The sequence below is a fragment of the Eumetopias jubatus genome, unplaced genomic scaffold (genome assembly GCF_037043125.1).
Source record: "Eumetopias jubatus isolate StellerSeaLion01/CBP00866 unplaced genomic scaffold, mEumJub1_p1.0 scaffold_1, whole genome shotgun sequence".
Lineage (NCBI taxonomy): Eukaryota > Metazoa > Chordata > Mammalia > Carnivora > Otariidae > Eumetopias > Eumetopias jubatus.
In genome coordinates, this window is record NW_028274807.1 from 58041782 (window position 1) to 58063531 (window position 21750).

Here is a 21750-nt window from a genome sequence, read left to right on the forward strand (position 1 = left end):
TTTTAAAATGTTTTTAACAACTGATGTTTCTAAAATTTTACAAACAAGATTTTATCTGGAACCTAAGGATTACCATTTTTAATTCCCAACATAGAGTCATTTTTGCTTTTGTTCATTCAACAAAATATTTGTTGCCAGTGTCCTGAGCTAAGTCTATGCTGGGCCCAGGATTCAGAGATAAGTAACTTGGATGGAGTTCAAGTTCCTAATTAGAATCAAAATAAAACCATTAAATCTACCTAACAGAGAAAGTTACAAAAACCACTGAATGGCTGAGATGGAAGGAGATTGTAGTAGATTTCAAAGATGGCCCCGATTCAGCACCCCTCTCTATACCTAGACTCTTTGCTCAGTAACTGCAGCTCTCATTAAGGTGAGTGAGTTCAACTATCCTGCCTCTTGATTCTGAGCTCATCTATACAACTTGCTTTGGCCAATGCTAGCTGATGTCAGCACGAGTGACACAGATAGAGGTTAGAATTGGGCCTATACGTTTGGGATTGCTCTTGCCTCTACCACGGCCATGAGAACAACATCCACACTAGCCTTCTGAAAGTTAAGGTACACCAAGTTATCCTGGCCCCAGCCCAGACAGGGCCAATCCAGATCAGCTAACACCCGTTGACCACTAAAGTGTTCAAGCCCAACTAAGATCACCAGGACTGCAAATACATGGACCAGCCTCACTGAGGCTCACCAAGCCCTGCCCAGATGAGCAGAACCCTACAGACATGTGACTGAATGTTTAATAATTATATGCCACTGAAGTGTGCAGGTCTTCTTTACAAAGCCTTATTGTGGCAATAGAGAAGTGATACAGACATTATCTGGCACAATCCAGTCACGTTATCAGGAAACAGTAATATAGGAAACATTATACGAAACAGGAACTGTAGAAGACACTGTGGTGTGTTGTCCAGATCCCACCTTCAGAAGCAAGGCAGCTGTGAAGCTGAGCAGCTGACTCCCTCTCCAAAAATCACTCTCCTTGGAAAAGAGCTGCCTTTCCCCCAAGTCACACTCTTACTAGGGGAGAGTCCACATTCAATGGTTGATGAGGTGGGGAGGGGGTACATCTAAAAGGTGTCCCCCTTGGCTGGAAGTGGACCACTCTGAAGGTTTGACTGCATTACAATTAAAATTCTCTCCCTGTTTTCTCCTATCCCTCACCTCTCATAAGCATTATTCCTGAGAATACTCCCCATTCACCCCATGCATGCAAATCTCAGAGTCTCAGAGTCTTTTTCCCAGAGGATGAACCTATCACAGAGCCCACGAGGAGAGCAACTTGCTCAAGTTCACATTAGTAGTTAATAACAGAATGAGGGTAAAGCCTCAGGTAAAAAGACTTCACTCTTCTCCAGTGTTCTCTCTAGTTTACCAAAATACGCCCCACTCAAGGGTAGGGAGGACCTATGACCAAGATTGAAGCGAAATTTTTTTCTAACTGGGATATAGCAAGAAACCAATTTCATGGTCTGATTTCTCCTTTCAACTGAATATTTTCTGAAACATTTTGACTCAACATTAAACATAAAACATTTTACACTTCCAGACTACAGAATATCTAAATCCCAAATGAACGTTTGTGTCAAGGAGGAGCATCTGCCCCCCCGCCCCAAAAAACAATGAAAACACTGATCAACAGTGGCTGCAAAGATGGGCGCAGCTCTACCACAAGACAGAGTTCCCCTCTGGCCCAATTCCGAGCAAGGTATATGCGAAGCCAATTCCCAGCTCAGCTGCCTGCCCTGCTCCAGGTCTCTGTTAACGTTCTGCATTCTGTCTCAGTTGGAGCTGAGACAGGACTGGGTGAACATGAGGCTCTCCTCAGTCTGGAAATGCAGCATACATCTGACAGCTTGTTATATTTATCCAAGTTTTGCCAAAGGTCTCTAGCCCTCATTCACAGGGCTTAGAAGCAAACATTCTTTGGGACACATCCTATAAACGTCCACATGATCTTGATACAGCTAAATGGATCCCCAGATCCAGACCCATTTGGTGGGATTTGGCTATCCCACACAGCTTGTCGCTGACCTAAGGTGACTGAGGAGGCACAGAAGGGAGCGTGAACTCTGTCACACGCTGGTGGGGACCTGCGCTGTGAGTGCAGCATTGGCTTGGGTTTCCATCCTTGAAGGACCTCAATTCCAAAAGTCAGTGACCAATTTCACGTTGCAGTAGATTCCTTCATGTATTTGTTCTTCCAAGTCTGACTACAGACAGCAATGACATTGCCGAAAAATTCCGCTCCAGTCACAACTAATTAACCACCAACTGGTGCCAGGCATTACGTTCGAAGCTTCCATCCGAGATGGCTTCTTCTCTGTGGTATTCATGGTATATCTCCTCCACCTACCCTGTCCTACCCGAGTTTAGGCATTCTGCCAATGTCCCTGGACCGCATCAGCCTCTCCCACTGCTTCAGAAGTTTCTTATCTCCTCTAGCAGTTTTTCAAAGCATGATCCACTGTCTACCTTCATCACAATCACCTGGGGCACTTGTTAACATTACAATCCTTGGATCCAGAACCATTGGATCAGAGTTGCTAGTCACGAGGCCCAGGAATCTGCATTTCTTTTGAAGATTTATGTATGTATGTACATATTTATTTGAGAGAGAGAGCATGAGCAGGAGAGGCAGCGGGAAAAGGAGAGAGAATCTCAAGCAGACTACACGCTGAGCATGGAGCCTGACTTGAGGCTCGATCTCATGAACCTGAGATCACGACCCCAGCTGAAAACGAGAGTCAGGATGCTTAACCGACTGTGCCACCCAGGTGTCCCGGGAATCTGCCTTTTAACCAGTTTTCTGCATGACTGTTATGCAGTCTAAGGACAGAGGACAAGGACAGAATAAAATCCAAATCTTAGGCTTAGCAACCAAGGCCATTTCTGTCCTGAAGTCAGCTGATCTTAGCTAGCTGATCCTTTAACTCTTCCACATTTTATGCTCCAGCTTCTATTTTTGGTTTCTAGAAATATGCCTTCTCTTTCTGGAATGCTACCCCTACCAGAAAATGGGAACTAATTACCCGTCAACCTGTCTCTACCTCATCTGTGCACTCACAACCCTTTTACATGCTTCTGCAAACATGCCTATCACCTTGCACCGCAAGTTGTTTATGCATCTGTCTTCCCACCAGATATGAGCAATTCACCAATAGGGACTGACCTTTGATTACCTTCTAAATCCCTGCAGCCTGGCACACATAAACAACTAGGTACCAATCTGGTAATCATGAAATCTCTTCCCTAAGAAAGACGTCACGTAAAAAGAAAAAAAAAAAAAAGAGGGTAGTGAGGGATAGAGTAAAGACGGTGAGCAATTCTGAGTCTATACAGAGAACCCATCATTAAACCCTTGCGCTTCCTTTATCTTGTGAGCCTATAAAACAGCCATTCTAAGTGTAAGTTGAGAAAACTCATCATATAGATTTATTTTCTAAATCTGGGTTTTCATGTATGAGGTCTTATAATTGTATTAATCATATTTTTTATTTTCTATATATTATGATCTTTTGACATCTTAAAAACTCTTTCTGACTGGGGAGAGACTGCCCCTCCCAAGGCTAGCCAATTCTTAGAGACAGCAAAAGGTCCAGCCCGCAGCAGCTCTCTTAAATTCAAGCCATCCAAGCCAATACCCTACCTCCTGGATCTGGCACATGCACCCCAGGAAACAGTATTCCTTTGCTTTAATCATTCCAGGGTCAGGTACCAGGCAACTAGGGACCGCCCCTATAGCCCGAAGCCTGCTGAAATCATTCAAACTAGCCAATCAGAAACTATTCATAATGTCTTGCCCTGCCTTTCTCTTGGGAACCCTAGGGATAAAGGCAGTGACCAAGGCGCTCCCCTCCTTGTTCTGCTTTCAGACCCAACCCAGGCTCCTCCTGTGGCCCTGGGAGGCATACTGCTCTTTCCTCTCTGGGACCCATGAGCAATAAAGTCTATTTTCCTTTGGCATTCTGATCTTTTGAGTGTCATTCACTGTGCTGCCCCATTCACCACCATACCTTAATAAACCCTGTCGGGGGTGGGGGGGTAAACAGGCAGCAAAGATAAAGTGTATTTATATGGCATTTAAAATATAACTATCCTATTCAAGAAGTCAGCACAGGCCGAAGCTGTGGATAAATCTGAAAGTAAAGACTCCAGCAGAAGCTAAATTGCTTTGATCTCAAGAATATTTCTGGGATTGCTGAGCAGTCTGTAGTAGATGAATCTCAGTTAGGATAACCCTGGGCTCCAGCGATGGCATTTACTTTCTTTTGATAGGAAACAGATCAATTTAAATGACTTTGTAGTTGATTCCCCTCCTCCTATTTTACTATTTGAGTGGTCGGTTGCCTGCCTACCACCCACTGTGAGATGAGTGTCTGGATTAAACCTATAGGTGGGACTAGCCTGGCCATTCTTGATCACAAAGTTGCTGCTTTCACTTGATCTCTAGAAAGAGCAACTTGTCCCATAAATGAAGGAAGTGTCCTGCCAGGTTCTTTTCTGTCCCACAGACTGACTCTACCAAAATTTGGAAATTATTTAAAATTTATTTGAAAAATATACTTAGAAATCTTTAGGGCCTCCACATGGTTTACCAAATAAAGTTTGGCCTGGTATTTGGAATCCTCTAAAATCTGGTGCCAGCCTTTTTTCCCCTCTGTTCTACACTTAACCTTCTGCTTTCAAGCAAACCTAGCTGCAAATCAGAACCACTCAAGCAACGTTTTAAAAATATAAATTCCCGAACCTTATCCCCAAACTGGCTCAGTATCTTGGAAGGGGGAAGGGAGCCAGAATCTGAATTTTCATCCTCATTTATAAAGAGTACCTGTAAATTGAGATTAAAAAGAACAATCCTGGGGCACCTGGGTAGCACAGTTGGTTAAGCGTCTGGATTCTCGGTTTCAGCACAGGTCATGATCTCAGGGTCATGAGACTGAGCTCCGCATCAAGCTCCACGCTCAGCATAGAGTCTGCTTGAGATTTTTCTCTCTCCTTCTGCCCCTTCTGCGCATGCTCTCTCTCTCAAATAAATAAATCTTTTTTTAAAGAACAATCCAATAGAAAAATAGGTAAAGGACACTAAAAACTAAATATAAATGCTTCCTAAACATATGAAAAGATGTTCAATCATACTCATAAGAAGAAAAACGCAAACCAACAACACTCTGCACTAAGATATCATTTTTCACATATCACATTGGCTAAAAACACTCACAAGTTTGGTTATACACTCTGTTGGAGAGGTTTAGGGAAATGGACACTCTTATACATGCTGGTAGGACGGCAGTATGGTACACCTTGTGTGGAGAGAAATCTGGTGATATCTAACAAAGCTAAATACATTTTCCATTTGGCCCAATAATCCTGTTTCTCAGAATTTATTGTAAAGATATACCCACATAGAGTGACATAGGATAAGGTTATTTACTGTGAAATTACTTATAATAACAAAATACTGAAAATAATCTAAGTGTCCATTAACAAGGAGACTGGTTAAATAAACTGTGGTAGAATTTTACAATGGCTTAATAAAGAATGTGGACAATTTCTATATACTCATAAGGGAAGGTCTTCAGGAAATATTTTTTAGGTGAAAAAAGCAAAGTTCAGAGTTGTATAAATACTATATTTTGTACTAAAGCGGGGATATAGGTGTTTATATTTATTTGTATTTGCATAAAGAAGCACTAAATTTATAAATAAGAAATCAGAGGGGCACCTGGGTGGCTCAGTCATTAAGCGTCTGCCTTCGGCTCAGGTCATGATCCCAGGGTTCTGGGATCGAGCCCCACATCGGGCTCCCTGCTCCGCGGGGAGCCTGCTTCTCCCTCTCCCACTCTCCCTGCTTGTGTTCCCTCTCTCACTGTCTCTCTCTCTGTCAAATAAATAAATAAAATCTTAAAAAAAGATAAATAAGAAATCATAAAAATACCTACGGGGCAGAGATTAATAAGGTATAGGGGTCAAGAATAGGTGTAATGCTTGTCTGTGTATATTTTTCTATGTAGCTTTGACTTTCGAATCCAAAAAAATGCATCATCTCTTTAAGAAATTAAATAAAAACAAAAAGTACTTTGATGGAGTCATCACCTATCAAAAAATCTCCATATTCAAGGCCTCTCCAAAAATCAACACACTTTTCAAAATTCTCTGATGTTTACAGCTTCTCTAATGACTGCAATTGGAAGAGCTTAACCTTCCACCACATTCTTCAAGCACTGTTTTGTATGGTTGACTTATCAGGTGCTTTTCGCCCCTTGCTCATCAGGGGTTGATCTTGACACTGATGCACTTGAGAAGCAGGAGGGCAGTGAAATGGGATGACTGAACAAGCTGGGGGCAGGCTCCCCAGCCTCCAGGGCACACAATGATTGATAATAAGAGACTGAATAAACAGAGAGGGACACCCAGCCATTGTCTGGAAATCGGATCCCTCACCCAGGCTAGCCTCCCAGCACAAGGGGGCAGCTGCCAGACTTTGTCATCATGATGAAAGGAGGAGCTGGGGCAAAGCGTCAAATTTTCAGGTGTTCTGAGGGGAAGTGACATTTCTGCATTGTTATGGAGCCGGCGAGGCTTGTCCATAAAGAACAATTCTCTTCCACAGGATCAGAGACAGAAAGAGAATATTAGGCTGAAATGGAGTCTATCGCTCTCACCTATAAAAGGTATTTTAGAAACACACCCATGAGTTGCTTACTCATATGACTATGGAATCACTTTTTCTCCTGTTGTCACATTCCAGCTGCGTCCCCATCAACTTTCGACCTCCTTTTTCATCGAATACCCTCAAACTTGTCTTCCTTCAAAGGAAGTTTTCAAAGAACTTCCTTTGCCCATAAAAATGTCTTGTATGTTCTAGCCCTTAAAAGCTGGTGATTGAATATCACTGTCAAATATTATTCATCCCTGTATCTTGCTAAGAAACATGCCTGCCGTGTTTTCCCCTTATTTCTCTTTCCATTCTGCAATAAAGCACCTTTATTTTTTTTTTTAATTTATTTGAGAGAGAGAGAGAGTGAGAGCATGAGCAGAGCAGAGAGGCAGAGGGGGAGGGAGAAGGAGAAGCAGACTCCCCGCTGATGCAGGGCTCTGCTCCCAGGATCCTGGGATCATGACCTGAGCCGAAGGCAGACGCTTAACTGACTGAGCCACTCACGCGTCCGAGTAAAGTGCCTTTAGCCAGCTACTTCTTCCTATCTGGCACACTTTGTCTATAATCCATCCTCTTCATATATACACCAATTTTTCTATCCGATTGATATTTTAAATACCACTAACTGAAAATGCTTTTATGTGCTATGTTTTTCTAAACTCTCATGTATAATATTAGCTTGGATGGCAAAACGAGATGGGCTTATTCTGCATTACAATTTGCTCAGGCAGAGTGACTTTCATTAGGCTAAGGACTGAAATCTTAAGGTAAATTTCCTGATATTTGTAGGGCCATCATCTGTAGTCCATATACATTTAGCAAAATGGACCAGCTGGTGAGAACAGCCCACCGTGTAGTTGGTTGTGGGTTTCTCTTTTTAAGGCCCAGTAAAAGTCTGGAAGAGTAGAGAGTGCTTGATTTATTTTTAAGGAAAGTAAGGCCATCTGATAGATTTCCAGCTGAAAATCGGTCAAAGCTAGAGTTTGGTTCACTGAGTCCATGGTGCATGCCAATTCCTGTTTTCCCATGGCTGGCTCCCAGTCTTGGCTGAAAATTCTATGGCCTTTCCCATAAGGAGGTTAAGCTGGGACATAACACAAGGAAAGAAAGGCCTTCCAGGAATTAAATGAGGAACAAAAGAGAAGGCCCCCCCCCAGATCATATCCAAGCTGCCATTCAGTGAGAGGCAAACACCCAACGCACAATACCTGACTTCCAATAGGGCAGGAAAAACCCCTCAGTGCCTCTACTGCTCATATTCAATCCAGATGTCTAAAAAACCAGCAGGATTAATGCTAAAAATTTGCCAAGGCAACACCAGATGCTTATAACAGTAGGGACCACATAGAGGCTAAAGCAGAACAGATAATGATTTTTCCAAACTTCTCCGAAATAAGGAATGAGGATTCTTTGGGCAACACATTTGACACTGGAAACACCTGGCAGGGGAGCCCTTTCATCGCCAGCCAGCACCAGTTTCTGCACTGGATTGAATATCTACTTCCTCTCTAGACATCTGGATTGTAATTAAGCTCCCTGGCTCTTGCTACTATTTGGAAATCCAGAAACAAATGGTTGAATCTCGATTAGACACTAAATAGGTGTCTTTGCAGTCTTAGTGTTGTGGGCTTTGGTTTTATTACCAAGAGCAGTAATGCACCTTGTGACCTGGGAGGGCACTTGTGAGGGTTCCCTGTCAACGTGCTGTAATTAGCTGAGAGCAATTACAAGTGCTTTTTAATTACAGGTGCTCTAGTCCCTGTGACCGCTCACGGAGCTCCAGATGCCTGCCAGAAAAAATGGTGATGATTGTGACCACATAAGAGCATTCATGATATGGCAGATACTTATAGGCCTTATCTTACTAAATCCTCACCATAGCCCTTGAAATAGCTATCATTATTTTCTAGGCTGAAGCTTAGGAAACAATTTGCCCAAAGTCACGCAACAAAGAAGTTGGGAACTGGTCTGTTTGACTCTAGACCTCGTTTTGTGTCTTCTGTTTGTACGATTATTGTTGTGGTGGTTAAGGGCTCTGTTGTTGTTGCTCTCCCTCCCAAACATACACTCAGGATAGGGATGAATGTCCACAAACCAGTCACCGACCCCTAATGTTTTATGATGGGACATTGGAAAGGTTGGTATTTATTTTCCTTTGGAGCTAACTCAGGGGAAGGTGAGCTAATAAAAACAGAGAAGGCATAACTGAAACTTCATATCTGAATAAATTCTAGAGACCTGCTATATAATATTGTGTCTATAGTTACCAATACTGTATTGTGCACTTAAAAATTAGTTAAGAAGATCGGACTCAGGGCACCTGGGTGGCTCAGTTGGCTAGGCATCCTACTCTTGATTTCAGCTCAGGTCATGATCTCAGAGTTTTGGGATCGAAACCCGTGTCAGGCTTTGTTCTGGGCATGGAGCTTGCTTAGAGTTCTATCTCTCCCTCTGCCTCTGCCCCTCCCCAACTCTCTGTCTCATGCTTTAAAAAAAAACAAAAAAAGGTTGGGATCACATGTTTTAACCACATTTTTTTTTTTAAAGTAGGCTCCACGCCTAGTGTAGAGCCCAACACAAGGCCTGAACTCATGACCCTGAGATCAAGACCTGATCTGGTACCAAGAGTCAGATGCTTAACCATCTGAGCCATCCAAGCGCCCCTTAACCACAATTTTTAAAATATGATTTAGAAGCTAGACAGTATCCAAACTAAATTGGCATTATCATGATGTAATTATGACTGCTATGTGTTCTATTGCATCAAGATCACACAACAGAAAAATCTGTGAGATAATGTGTTATATGTATTGAAGTTAAATGTTAACTAATGGGGAAAATATGTTTTATATTCTTTCCGAGGAAATGTATTTTATGAAAAATATGCAGGATCTGCAAATGGTGAAATATGAAGAACTTTCGTTGTAGTTAAAAAATTTTAAAAAATAGAGAATGCATGAAGGGAAAAGTTTTTTTTTTAAACATAAAGCCCCAGAGATGTAATAATTATAAAAGAAACTGGGTGGGTCAGATCTGGGGCTTCTGACTGTGACCAAACTACTCACAGTAAGTCTTGCAACATTCCCATGAGAACTGCAAGGAGTTAGCTGCCCAGTGCTGAGCTGTACACCTCATGAGCCTCACACACACCATTAATATGAAAAATTATGAAAACTCTACATTCAGCCAAATTCTTCAGCTCTCCAAAAGGACTTGGGTGCAGTTCAGTCCATATTTTCACTAACTTTTCATTTAGCTGAACAGCCTTTCTCAGCCCTCCCCAGTCTTGCCAGAGACAAGTGCTTCCAAGGGCCTGGCAGGTCCCCATCTGTGAGTGAGTCACCTGCAGCATGAAGGTGGCAGGAAGATCAAACGGTATTATTCACAGGCAAGAAGACTCTGGATCCAGAAGAAACTGTCTACATACCTTTCTGGCTCTCCCACCACTGTATTACTTCTCCTGTTTTTCTCCACCTCATTGACTTTCAAACCATAGGATGCTTGCATATTTTTTTCATTGTAAAGTGCCAAAAACTTACACCAGAACCATCCAGAATAGTTACATAAAGAGGTAGGTAAACTGACCTTTGTTACCACAAGGAAAGAGCCCTCTGAATATCTGAATTTTCCTCTTAATTCCCTGCTGACCTCTCCCATAAAGTTTGTTTCACCTTAGGTATGAGAAAAACAATAATGTAATTAAAATGTTTAAGAGAACCTAGCTGGAAGTGGTCAATTTTCATGGTGCTGTTGTTGACAGGGCCAAAGATGGTGATCACGGAGATTTTCCGGGTGGCCATCTTGCAGAAACTTTCCAGATACTCATCTCGCTGCTGCACATACATGTTGTTCTCAGCCTTTGGAGCCGTGATCAGCTAGAGGTGGGAGGAGACAAGCAAATATTAATTCACAGTGATAGTTGTACACAGAGGCAAAATCCAAAAGGATAATTCGGAATAGAGGGCTGGTAGTGACTGATGCTAAAGACAGATGCTAAACTAAAGTGTTCTATTGAACAGTTAGCATAACTAGGGCCAAAACAGTCCATTTGGAAAGTGCCCCTGTTTTGTAATGACTCCAAATACGTTAGAGTTTTCTATTCCCTCTAGTTATCTTTAGTACTAGTCTTCATGGGTCCTAGCTTTCTCAGTGAACTCTGCACAGGAACACTTATTTTACAAGGCTGTTGTGGACATTACATGAATACTGGACATGTAATAATAGTGCAATAAGTGCTATCGCCCTTCCTTCCTTTTGGTCTTTATTATCCTAATGGGCTGCTCTTGTGAATTGAGTGGTTACTACTCTTTTGTTTTACGTCCCACAGGGTTGAGAGAGCTTCATAGCCATTGTAACTTCAAATCCATGCATAGATTCTACTTCATTCTTATCATACTTCTCTAGGCAACCTTGCAGAAAGTTTTTAGGATGGCACCTTGGCCTATGTTTTGTCACACAGAATATATTCATTGTCACACTGGGCCTGTACAGAGCTCGTGGCGGACTTCTTTGACACTGGAGTCCGCCCCAGCAAGATGGATTTTGCTCTTTCAGTTCAGCCTCCTGTAATTTAGGCCTGGCATTTTTCAACGAGCTCCTGTGTGTCTTTTAAGCTCACTGCGAACCCCAGACAGAGCAAAAGAAAGAGATGCTATAGTCACGAGAGTCATTTGGAAAAGCATATTTTATAATTTTGGATAAAAGGAGGATACCCTTCATTTTTAGGGCTCCTGTTGAATGCTCTAAGAATGTCTCAATATTTCCACCTAACTGGATATAAAAGCTTTTCTACTTCCTTGATTATTTTTGTAGGCTTTTCCTGAGCCTTCTCCAATTTTACCAGGTTTTTCATGAGCAGAGACCAGAGCTAGGTACCACACCCCCACAAGTGGGTGGGCATGGTGCTATTCACCCTGGAGGTGGAAGAACGTGGAATTTCATTCTGATGATGAGCAGGTCTTTGTTAAGCTCTCTGACCTTAAATAGCTCACTAGGCTGTTGTCTGTATGAACACTGTCTATTCACCCTTTGTTAACTCATCACTTGGCTTAGAGACCGGCCTCTATACACTTTCTCAAACCTGACCACATTCAAATTTATCAGCCACTTTTCTACTTACCATCTAACCTTATAAAATATTTCTGAAGTTTGTGGCTATTAGCTTGACATTTTTCAGAGGGCAAGTTGCCACGTTGTTATTGTTAATCTCTTCCAAACACTTTATCGAAATGGTTAATAAACCTGCTCCCAGCTTGATACTGCTATTTATCCTTCTCTGTCAGAGATGTGTTTATTATTGCCTGCAGGCTTTCCCTTTTAAAAATTCCCTGTGCTATACAAATACTATCCCTCATGGAAATCAAAATGTGTTCAATAACTTTTGAGTGGAACATTAACAAAGATTTTTTCTGGGATGAAGCTATTTTTTTTCTCAGGTTGTTATTTATTTAAGTGGTCACGATTTTGTTTATTTTTGATTTTGTGTTTATATGCCTGTTCAGATGGACAGGGTGGGTAGAACATGCTTATTTTAGAAATGTAATTTCCCAAGAGAAAAAATAATATTTTTCCAAATTTATTCATTGATTCATACTTAGCCTTAAAAGAAGATTTAAAGTGGCTATAAAAAGATACAGGAATGGTATTTTTGCTTTGTTTGTTAGTTTTTAATTGGTTTTATGACATTTGAACATATTTCTTCAGGTTTTGATGGTGGCCCATATCTTGGAACTTTATTTTCAGTTGGTATGTTTTAGGTTTTTCTTTCTGGCCATTCTTTGCTCACAAACACACTGTTTTGAAATAAATGAATGTTTAAGTGAAAACACAAAGTAGCCAGAAACAAAGGGAAGATCTACTGGTAATGATTTTGGATTCCCTTTTCTAAATGAAGGATATACCCAAATTTAGACCATATTTAGAGGAGTCTCTAGGGCACAGCTGCCCCCGTGCTAGATGACTGATAATTACCTGTCTTTGGAACTTCAAATCCGTACATAGATTCTATTTCATTCTTATTATACTTTGCCATGGACCTTTACAGCCCATGGACAGACCACGAAAGGACAGGATTTCAAGAGTCCTCACAGCTCCCTCTGGTCTGTTTCTCCCTCTTGTGAATAACTGGGAACTTCGGACAACATAGAATCATACAGAACCTCATCCTCCCCTGCCTGGCAGCTTCTCTCATTACCTCTGAATGCAGTAGCCTTAGACTACTTAGACTGTTGGACACCCAGTGGGAATCAACATAAATAAATAAAGAGCCCTGATGTTTATTTTCACCTCAGGACCTGTGCCCTGGGATGCTTTAACCTACCCGTGAGGTGACATTTATTTTGCATGACTCACTTCCTCCCTCCACAACCTGGTCCCAGCCTCTCTCTTGCTAACCTTTCCTCCTATTCCTCCCTTACGTGACCTCTTCACTCCGTAGCCAGACTGGTCTCCGTTATGAAATGAAAGGAATCTGGGCAGAGTGGCACAGAGAAAGGGTGAGTGTAGTCAAAGTGGGAGGGACTGCATTTGCTTCTAATTCAACGCTGGCTACCTTGTAGCCTCAACAAGGCTACTTAACTTTCTGAACCTTGGCTTTTGCATCTTTAAAATGAAACAACTTCCCTGACAATCGGGGAAGTAGTGAGAATCGGGGGAAAAAAAAAAAGTATATGTACCGGCTGTGTGCACACAAGCACCATATGTGTATGTTGCCTCTGAAGAGTTGACTCTCATTCCTTCTTTTGCCTTGGCCCCTATCACCCCTTCCACCCAGAAAGCTCTCCCCTCCCCTCCACCTTAACTGCATGCAAGCAGTCTTCAAACGCAGCATCGTCCTTATTATCTTTCCTAGCCTACGATGGTCACTTTCTCCTTTTCATTGCTGTTCAAATGCTGGCCGATGTTTCTCAGTTTCCATAGATCACTCCAGCCAGAGGAGAGGAGGAGTGGTCCCCTGCTTAGGAATGTCTAGATGCCGTCTGCGAACCAGCTGCTAAAGACCCCTCTCCCCTTGCATTTAATCTGTCGCTCGAGCTTGCATCAGGGACAGTAGAGGAGGTTGATCACGTGAACATATTTCAGGCACTTTCCCTGTGTGCTGACACCTCCGTCCCATTTGTTGTCGAGTTTGGCAGTATTTTCAACGGTGTTTAAAATGGTAACCGTGTCCAATCCTCTCTTCCTAAAAAGAGCATCCTAGAACTTCTCAGTAAACATTATTGTCTGACACTTGGCCTCCTTCCAGTTTGGTGGTGATAAATCAGGGTATGTATCATGGATTCAGAATTGTGTTGTGGTTCTTTTTTTATGTTTCTATTCCAACTGGTGTGTTGGCACAAGGAGCCTCAGAATATAATGGAGCCTGTTTGCATAAGTGAAGGGAGCAAACAAGAATGGGAAGATGCTAAGGGGAAGATATTTTAAGTCTCAGCTTATTCTAAGCACTGTGTTAAGCTCAAAACACTAGATTTTTACAGGATTCTGAAAAATAACATTCGAGCTACTAGTACGCCTCAGTAAAGCAGAGCTTTATAGCCCTTTCTAAAATTAAACCAAATAAGTAGATTGTTGTCCCAATATCCAAATTTCTGAGGTAGGGTTAAAAGTAAGAACCTGGTTGAATTATAGGAAATTCAGTCTCCAGGGTGCTTAAACTTGATCTTGAGTCTATGTAATTCCACATTATGAGGACTCTTGCTAGCTGACAAGTAGGTACATCTCAGGGCACAAAATGATGGCCTTTTAGCTCTACGCCATATAGTCCATCGTTTTAGTGATAAACGGCTTTTCTCTATTCTTACTGTTGTCAACCCCAAACTGACACCAACCAGTCTGAGGGGTTAAGTCAACTGGGATTCAATCTATTGTTCTCGACTGACCCCCCAGGCAAGCCGGAGGGCTCAGGTGCAGAGAACCAGCTGGTCATCAAGGTCAGAAACTCTACACTGTTGCTTAGCACAAAATGTTGACAATTGATAGACCTTACCATTTATCTGAGTAATTTAAGGTTAAAAGTGAATTTTAAAACATCTGTATTGACTAACAGGATGATTTCTCAGTTTCTCCTTCACTTTTTGGCATATGCCCATTGAAGGCTCACACCCATAGGATGCAGGATGGGGGAGGGGCTGGAGTATGAATTTTAAAATCAAACGGACCTGAGTTCTAATTCTGACTTGGCCATGTATTAGCTGCACAGCTTGGGAAACTTCTCAATTTCTCTAAGCTTCTTTCCTTGACTGTATAGTGGAGTTAATGAGTCCCTCCTCATGGGGTTGTTATGACAGTTAAACCACACAGCTTTGGCAAAGCACCTTGCAGAATGTGCCCTTTTCTGTTTATAGGCTGAGAGGAAGGGGGTTTGAAGGACTGACCTCTGGCCTCAGAATAGGACACCTGGTTCTCCCTGTAGGTCCTTGGAAGGCCCCTCAGATGCTGTTCACCATGGTGGCCATTGTTTCTCTAAAAGATGGGTTAAGGAGCGGTTACATGATGTTTTCACATCTAAAGAATGATATAGATAACTGTGAAGCCCTGGGGGTTTATGATACATCGTAGCTGGTTACTGAAAAACTGGAAAGAGGAGCTGAAAGTCCTGCATGACTTCTTGGAACGTAACCTCGTTTCAGTTTGAACATACTGGGTTCGGTGGAGGCCAGTTGGAGGTATGTGTCGTCAGCCCCCCTTTTACAGCTCGGAGAGTGTTAAGTCTTAATGAATATTAATTGAATCACGGCACTTTCTGAATAACATCAGCATGTGTACTAGGAAAAAAAATGAGTGGAAAAAAGACAAAAGGCACCAACCAGCTCTTTCACCCAGAAATCCAGGTCTCCTCTCTGCCTGGTGAAACAGATTTCTTTTCTCTCCATCTTTTGATATTATATCATGTTTACTTCACCTTGTCTTTTCTAATCCATTCCTATTTTAGATATCATCTCTTCAGGAAACACATTTCTGATATGATCATCAGCTGGGCACACGTGGGATGGTAAGACTGAACTGCCGCCTGTTGGTACTTTCTTCCTAATAACAAACCTGGTTCTCTCGCCAGCCCGAGAGCAATGCTGCCATGAGCCATCCCAGCTGGTTTCTGGCTTGCCTCACATGACATCAGCAGAGGCTGTCGTTTGAATTTCATTTGCTAGAAATTTATGATCAGGGATACTGTTTAAAGCAGAAAATAGCCAGCTGGGCTTTCAAATCCCTGACTAAGGGAGTAGAGTGAAAGGGGAGAAATGAAAGGCATGACTAATATCAGGGATAGAGTATGAAAACCTCTTTCTTTGCACTCACAAACCAGGGGTAATGGAAGTATTTGCCAGACGGGTGCACAATTACAATCCTGACATTTTACCCATGATTATTTCCCCCCTGCTTAAAACCTGCCCATGAGGAACACTTCACCCGCCCTGTTGGCTAACTGGCCAGGGTTGGGTGATGTACTTTACAGGCTGGACAAAGTCCTGGCTCCTCGGGAGGAGCACACTGCAAAGGCTTGCCCATACCTCAGAGAGCAGCTGGCTCCCTTAGGTTCTGTAACAAACATTTAAGTACCAGGTAGAATTAATTCTCCTCTGAAATGAATGGTTCTTTTGGCTCTGACTAAAATATTCTCATTTAAATTTATGTACTCTGAAAATAACCAAGTAGCTGTTAAACTGCTCTAGCAGACAGCCTATCCTCTGCTAACTAAGTTATATACTTTAAGGCTCTGGTTAAAAATGAGTAAAATATACAAAAAATGCATAACAACACACACACACAAACCTGTAGAATCAATGAAAACTTAACGTTTTGTTCTAATGCATAGGTGCACCACTGTGGAACACCTGAGAGAATTTTGGGACATGCCCCACCCATGATAAACACCACCAGGGACTCTGCTCTGAGTCACATTTCAAATGCCTACTTAAACTTTTTGAAACCGCTAAAGATAAATGGACACCAGAGCCTCTCCGCTCAGATCATTAATCCAAATTTAGACCAGATTGGAAAAACTAAAAGCCCCTTTGAGAGACGCCTTGAGAGAAGAGTGCCTATCTCTTTGGGTGGGGATAATGCAGGGTGCAGTCACCTCATGCCTTTAGTAGGACAAAACTGTCCTCAGTGGCATGAGGTGTCTCCTTCCCACCCATGTATCTGAAAAAAATCCTTCCTCACCCACACTGCCTGACACTAATTTACTGATCCTTTTCTCTGAAGTGATTGTACTGTACCTCTCCTCCTTGACAGCCTGGAGTAAAATGACAGCATTAAGAAGGGGTAGAAATCTTGGAACGGCCCTAAAAGAGGGGCAAGGAGACAAGAAGAGGGGAAGGAACCATTCGCACACGGCTGATGAGAACTGCCCTTACATTTAAGATGGGGTTTCTTTCTGCCCAAAGGCTTCCTTCGGCTTGACTAGATTCTTTAATTATTCTTGGGATGGAGGCTAGTAATGGCCAAAAGAGAGAGCTCTTGAGATGGACCTTGACTTGCTCTGTATCAGTGGCTTCAGAAACACAGGCAAAGTGGGAGAAAGACTTGCTTGTCTCCTTTCTCTCTCTCTCTCTCTCTCTCTCTCTCTCACACACACACACACACACACACACACACAGGCACTCATTTGACAGAGGCTCAGGAGAAACTGACATCTGTCTTTAGCATTTTGGAAATTGGAACAATTAACCCAGTTCCCCACGCTGTCTTTTTGGTCTCTTACTGGGAGTTGGGCAGTGATGGGGGAGGCAGTCTTTAAGGGGAGAAGACTTCAACCAGCTGGTTTTAAAGTATTCGTGAGGGTCACGCCAACAAGGACACTTCCCCACTCCCAGTCATACCCGCTCCCCACCCAGGCTGCCTTCCTTTCCTCTTTGAGGTTTCCACTCTGATAGAGACCTAATTAGGAGAAAAAGGAGAAAATGTACCATTTCCCCATACACATGCTTCTAGTTCCTAAGCTCATGAAGAGATACATCTCCTTCCTAAGTTGTGACCAGAGTCAATGCATGCCGTTTTTGGAACTCCTTTGTTCTTTTATTCTTTGAACTTGGTAAAAGGATGCTCTTGCCCAGAACTATCCGTTGGAAGAGAGCTAAGGATGGGGGATGGGTACTGACAGGTTTGGAAAAAGCTTCGCATAGAGGCTTGCCTGGACTTATGTCTAAGGGCTCCCGGCCATTGAGTCTGGACCTCAGGGCCACGAACCTGTGTGGACAGAGGTTCATAGAGCACTAAACCAAAAGGAGCTACCGGCCTAGCTGCCCTTTCTGGTTGAACCTCCTGATCTTCTTGACATGGCACGGATTCAGCCACAGTCTGCCATCCAGCAACATGATTGTAGAAAAATAACAAAGCAAACATTAACATGCCCTGCCTCAGCCCACAGAACAATGCTGGGGAGATTACTTACAAGAAGCCTTCGTTTGCCTTCAAAGGACCCCAGCAGATCGGTCACCGACTTCCTGGGACTCTGAGCGAAGTGTTTGGTGGTGGGTTTCAGGTAGCCCTCCTGCTCTGTTTTCCCTGCTTTTTTCTTCTTGCTCTTCTCTTTCTCCTGCCTGCTCTTTTTCTCAGCCTTCTCCTTCTTCACCTGCCTTTCACTCTTGAGTAACTTGTCTGCTTTCTCATTTTTCACCTTTTTTTTCTTCTCCTTCTCAGGTTTCTCAAGCTTTTCATGCTTTTTCGATTCCTTTGCTTTTTGGGGGGGAATATTCCCCACCTGCAACTCCTCCTCCAGCTGAGAGGCAGTAGGCCTGCTGAGGTCATACTTACTCTCATACTCATTGCTAAGAATTTTGTCCTGGGCTTTCTTTTTGGGAGGTTTCCCCTTGGCTGGCTTGTGAGGACCTGGCACCACATTTGGGTCCCGGTGGCCGTGCTCCCGCCTGTCTGTGCGGTTGTCCCGGAAACGTCCCGCGCCCGCCCTAGTGCTGTGCTCTGAGATGGTGGTGGGAGGGGCAGCCGTGAAGCTCTCGAAGCCGGTGGCCTTGCCGGGCCTCCTCGTGGTCTGCAGCCTCTCCCTGTGCTGCTCCTTCCTGGGCTGAGGGTAGAGATTCTCTGAGGCCCCCGGCTCCCTGGCAGGGGCCCCCTCCGCCGTTGCGGGGGGCCTGTGCGCATCTGAGGAGGGGTGCACCCTGGGGGTCCAGGGCTTCTGGGTGGTAGGAAAGGCCGTGGTGGACGTCAGTCTTGCAGCTGCAGTTACCACCCGAGAGGTGGCCCGGGTCACGGTTGGGACTGCAGCAGGAGGCAGGGTGGTGGCCCTTGGGGTTGGAGGAGGCGGGGGAGGGGCGGCCGTGGTGGCGGCCGGCTTTCTCAGCACCTTCACCCGACTCTCTCTGGTCGGTGGGACTTGGGCTCTCCTCTGGTCGTCCTTTCTCTTCTCACTGCTCACGACCGGCTTTCCTGCCCCTCCGCCATTGTTCCCCTCCTCCACCACCTGGCCCTCGACTCCAGAGGCCTTACATTTCTGGACAAAACCCTTCTGCCTGATTTTCTCTATCCTGCGGATGGGACCTTGGTCGATGATCTCATACAGGGCCTCCAGCCTGACGGGATAAGGGTAGCGCTCCTCCACCTGCAGCGTCTTCTTCAGCAGCACCATGCCAAACTTCCCCTTCTCCAGCTTCAAGAAGCTCATCAGCTTTGGGATGAGGTTGGGGTCCAGGGGCTGCTCCAGGACCCGGCCCTCACTCGTGATCCTCCGCACCTTGCCTCCTTCCTCGCCTGCCTGGTGGAACAGCACAATCTGCTGGATGTGCCTTTCAGCCAGTTCGCAGTACACATCGTCCTTCAGGAGGCTCATCATGAGCCGGTAGTAGCCCTCCGAGGCGTGAGGGGCCGAGATGACCCAGACCCTATTCTTCCCTGCAAAGCTGGCAAGGATGTTGGGAGAGCTGGACCCAGAGGGGAAACGCAACATTCTTGAGCGAGCTGAGGACCCCTCATCTCGGATCATGTCACGGGGAGAGCTCGGGGCTACTGATCTCTGCTTGGGTCGCACTGGCGCCCCACTGATGCGCTCTGGGGCTGGCGGCATGGTCGTCGCGGGAGCTACTCTCAACACCGGCACACTCCTCCTTCTCTGGAGAGGCGGAATGTTTGGTTCTTCCAGAGTGCTTCTCTCAATTCCCTGAGACCTCCCTGTGTGCCTCAGAAGCCGAGCTGGCCTTCTGCTGGCTGGGGAAACCAGAGGTGCTTTCCGCCCTCCGTGGCTCCCTCTATTCATGGCATGGAGGTGGGGTTCTGATCCACACACCAGCCACATTGCCAACAGCATGGTAAAACTGAGTCCCATTCTCCATGTCATTGTGCAATCCACTTTGAAAGGCAGCGGGGTCAAAAGACAGAAAGGGAGAGGGGGAGTGGGAAAAAAAAGAAAGAAAAAGAAGAAGAAAATCATTTAATTGCAAACAGAACTGGGCATTTTCTCTTTCTCTGTCTTGGCCAAGGGGGTGGGGGAAGGGGTGGTGAGAGAAGAAGCAAGGAGGTCAGGGAATGCAAAAAAAGGATGAGATCCTGTTGCTTTTAAACCCCTGTAATTTGTTAGTGCTTAACAGAGACAGTTACATTAAGCAGGAAACCCAGCTCCGTTCCCCATTCAGCGTGCTTGCCCTGTTTCCACCCGGTTCTCTGATGCTCCAGAGAAAAGGCACACTGAGCATATTAATTATGACAACATTCCTGTTTCATTTCTTCAAATGAGCAACCAAGAAACAAACAAACACACCAAAGACAGCAAGGATTACACACTTACATTGTGGCTCATGGAGATGGAATGCAGAGGGTTTAAAAGGCAATCTGAAGTGTGGTCCCAGGACAGTTTCCTCGATGAAATACTTTTCCTCCCAAGCCTCGTTCTCCTTCGCCCGGCTGAGCAGTACAAAGGGGGGTGTGCTGCAGCTCCGGCTCCCAAAGGCGCCACGGACCCACAGCCTGTCCTGACCTGAGGGCTGAGCTGCTTTCTTCTTTCCTCTGGCTGTCTTCTCACCTTCTTGACAAGTAGGATGAGGGGAAAGGAGCTGTCCTTGTGAGTCTTTGCATCTCCATTTGTCTGTAGTTTCTGCTCGCGTGTCTGTGTGTGCCAGTCCCCTGTGCCGACAACACAGGACGCCCCTGAAAGTGAAGTCCCAGCTCTCCCTGAATCTTGTTCTTTCTCTCTTTAGAGTTCCAGGATCCTTCTTATCACCCTTTCCCCCACAGTCTGGCTGAGTCCCTTTGTTTCCAAGCCTGAAAGCACTGGGATTAATATGTTTTCCAGGCTGAGGGAAAACACAGGAATGTGATGTTGAAAAAGAACTTTTTTCTTTTCCTGTGCTTCTCTCCTCCTTTATTTCTCCCCACCTTTTTTTTTCTTTCCTCCTCTTTTCCTTCTCCTTCTTTTTCTTCTTCCTCTTGCCTGGACCTGGTCCCAGAAATGCCAGGACAACCTCAGTTTTGATCCAAACCAAACTCAAACAACAGCAGCGCTGGAAATCAAGGAAACTTCACTAAGAATTTAACAGATCAGCAAAACACCACCTCCTTCCCACTTCAGCACGTTGAGAGTGGACTCGGTGGGGAAGGAGAGGGCTGTTCTTTGGGGTGGGGGAAAAGTTTTGAAACACTACACATCATCATAAATCACTTTAGAATAGGATGGCTGAGGACTTAACCCCTTGCATACCAAGGAATCAGGATACTTTCCCTTCCTGTCTGGACTCACACTGCACGTCGGGAAGGGAAAATTCTCAGATTTCTGCGTCTGGCTGCTTGGTTTTCCTAGGGACAGATACTCATTTGGGTCAGGGTGCTTGGCTGTACATCCATGGACAGTATTTATATATTTCTAGTTCCGTGTGTATATTTTTATCTCTTTCTCCCTGTTTTATGTGTTTAGTTTGAGGTTGGAAAAGCCCATGGAAAACATGACTGGGTTGTTTTTATTTTATGCTAATTGGGATCATATTACTGAGTTCTTGTTCCTCGTTTTCTCTTTGGCCTGGAAGGAAGTTGGGAAAAGGTTAGAAATGGCAGGCGATGGTTGCTGTCCCCCTGAGACTGTGGCTGGTCATTACATCAGGGGAAGGGCATTATGATCTCCAGCCCTGGGCTCTGGCTAGAGA

At 44.3% G+C, this 21750-nt stretch overlaps 1 protein-coding gene across 1 annotated transcript in view; it reads right to left on the reverse strand.

The window, feature by feature from the left end:
- Positions 1-20994, reverse strand: part of CCDC80 (coiled-coil domain containing 80) — a 35154-nt gene extending 14160 nt beyond the window's left edge. Inside the window, exons 1-3 of the mRNA XM_028110496.2 lie at positions 20403-20994; positions 18060-19966; positions 10386-10542 (exon numbers count right to left, since the gene is read on the reverse strand). Of these exons, the coding sequence (XP_027966297.2) occupies positions 10386-10542; positions 18060-19955 (2053 nt within the window). The 5' untranslated portion in view covers positions 19956-19966; positions 20403-20994. The remainder of the gene's footprint in view (positions 1-10385; positions 10543-18059; positions 19967-20402) is intronic.
- Between the last annotated feature and the right edge of the window lie 756 nt (positions 20995-21750).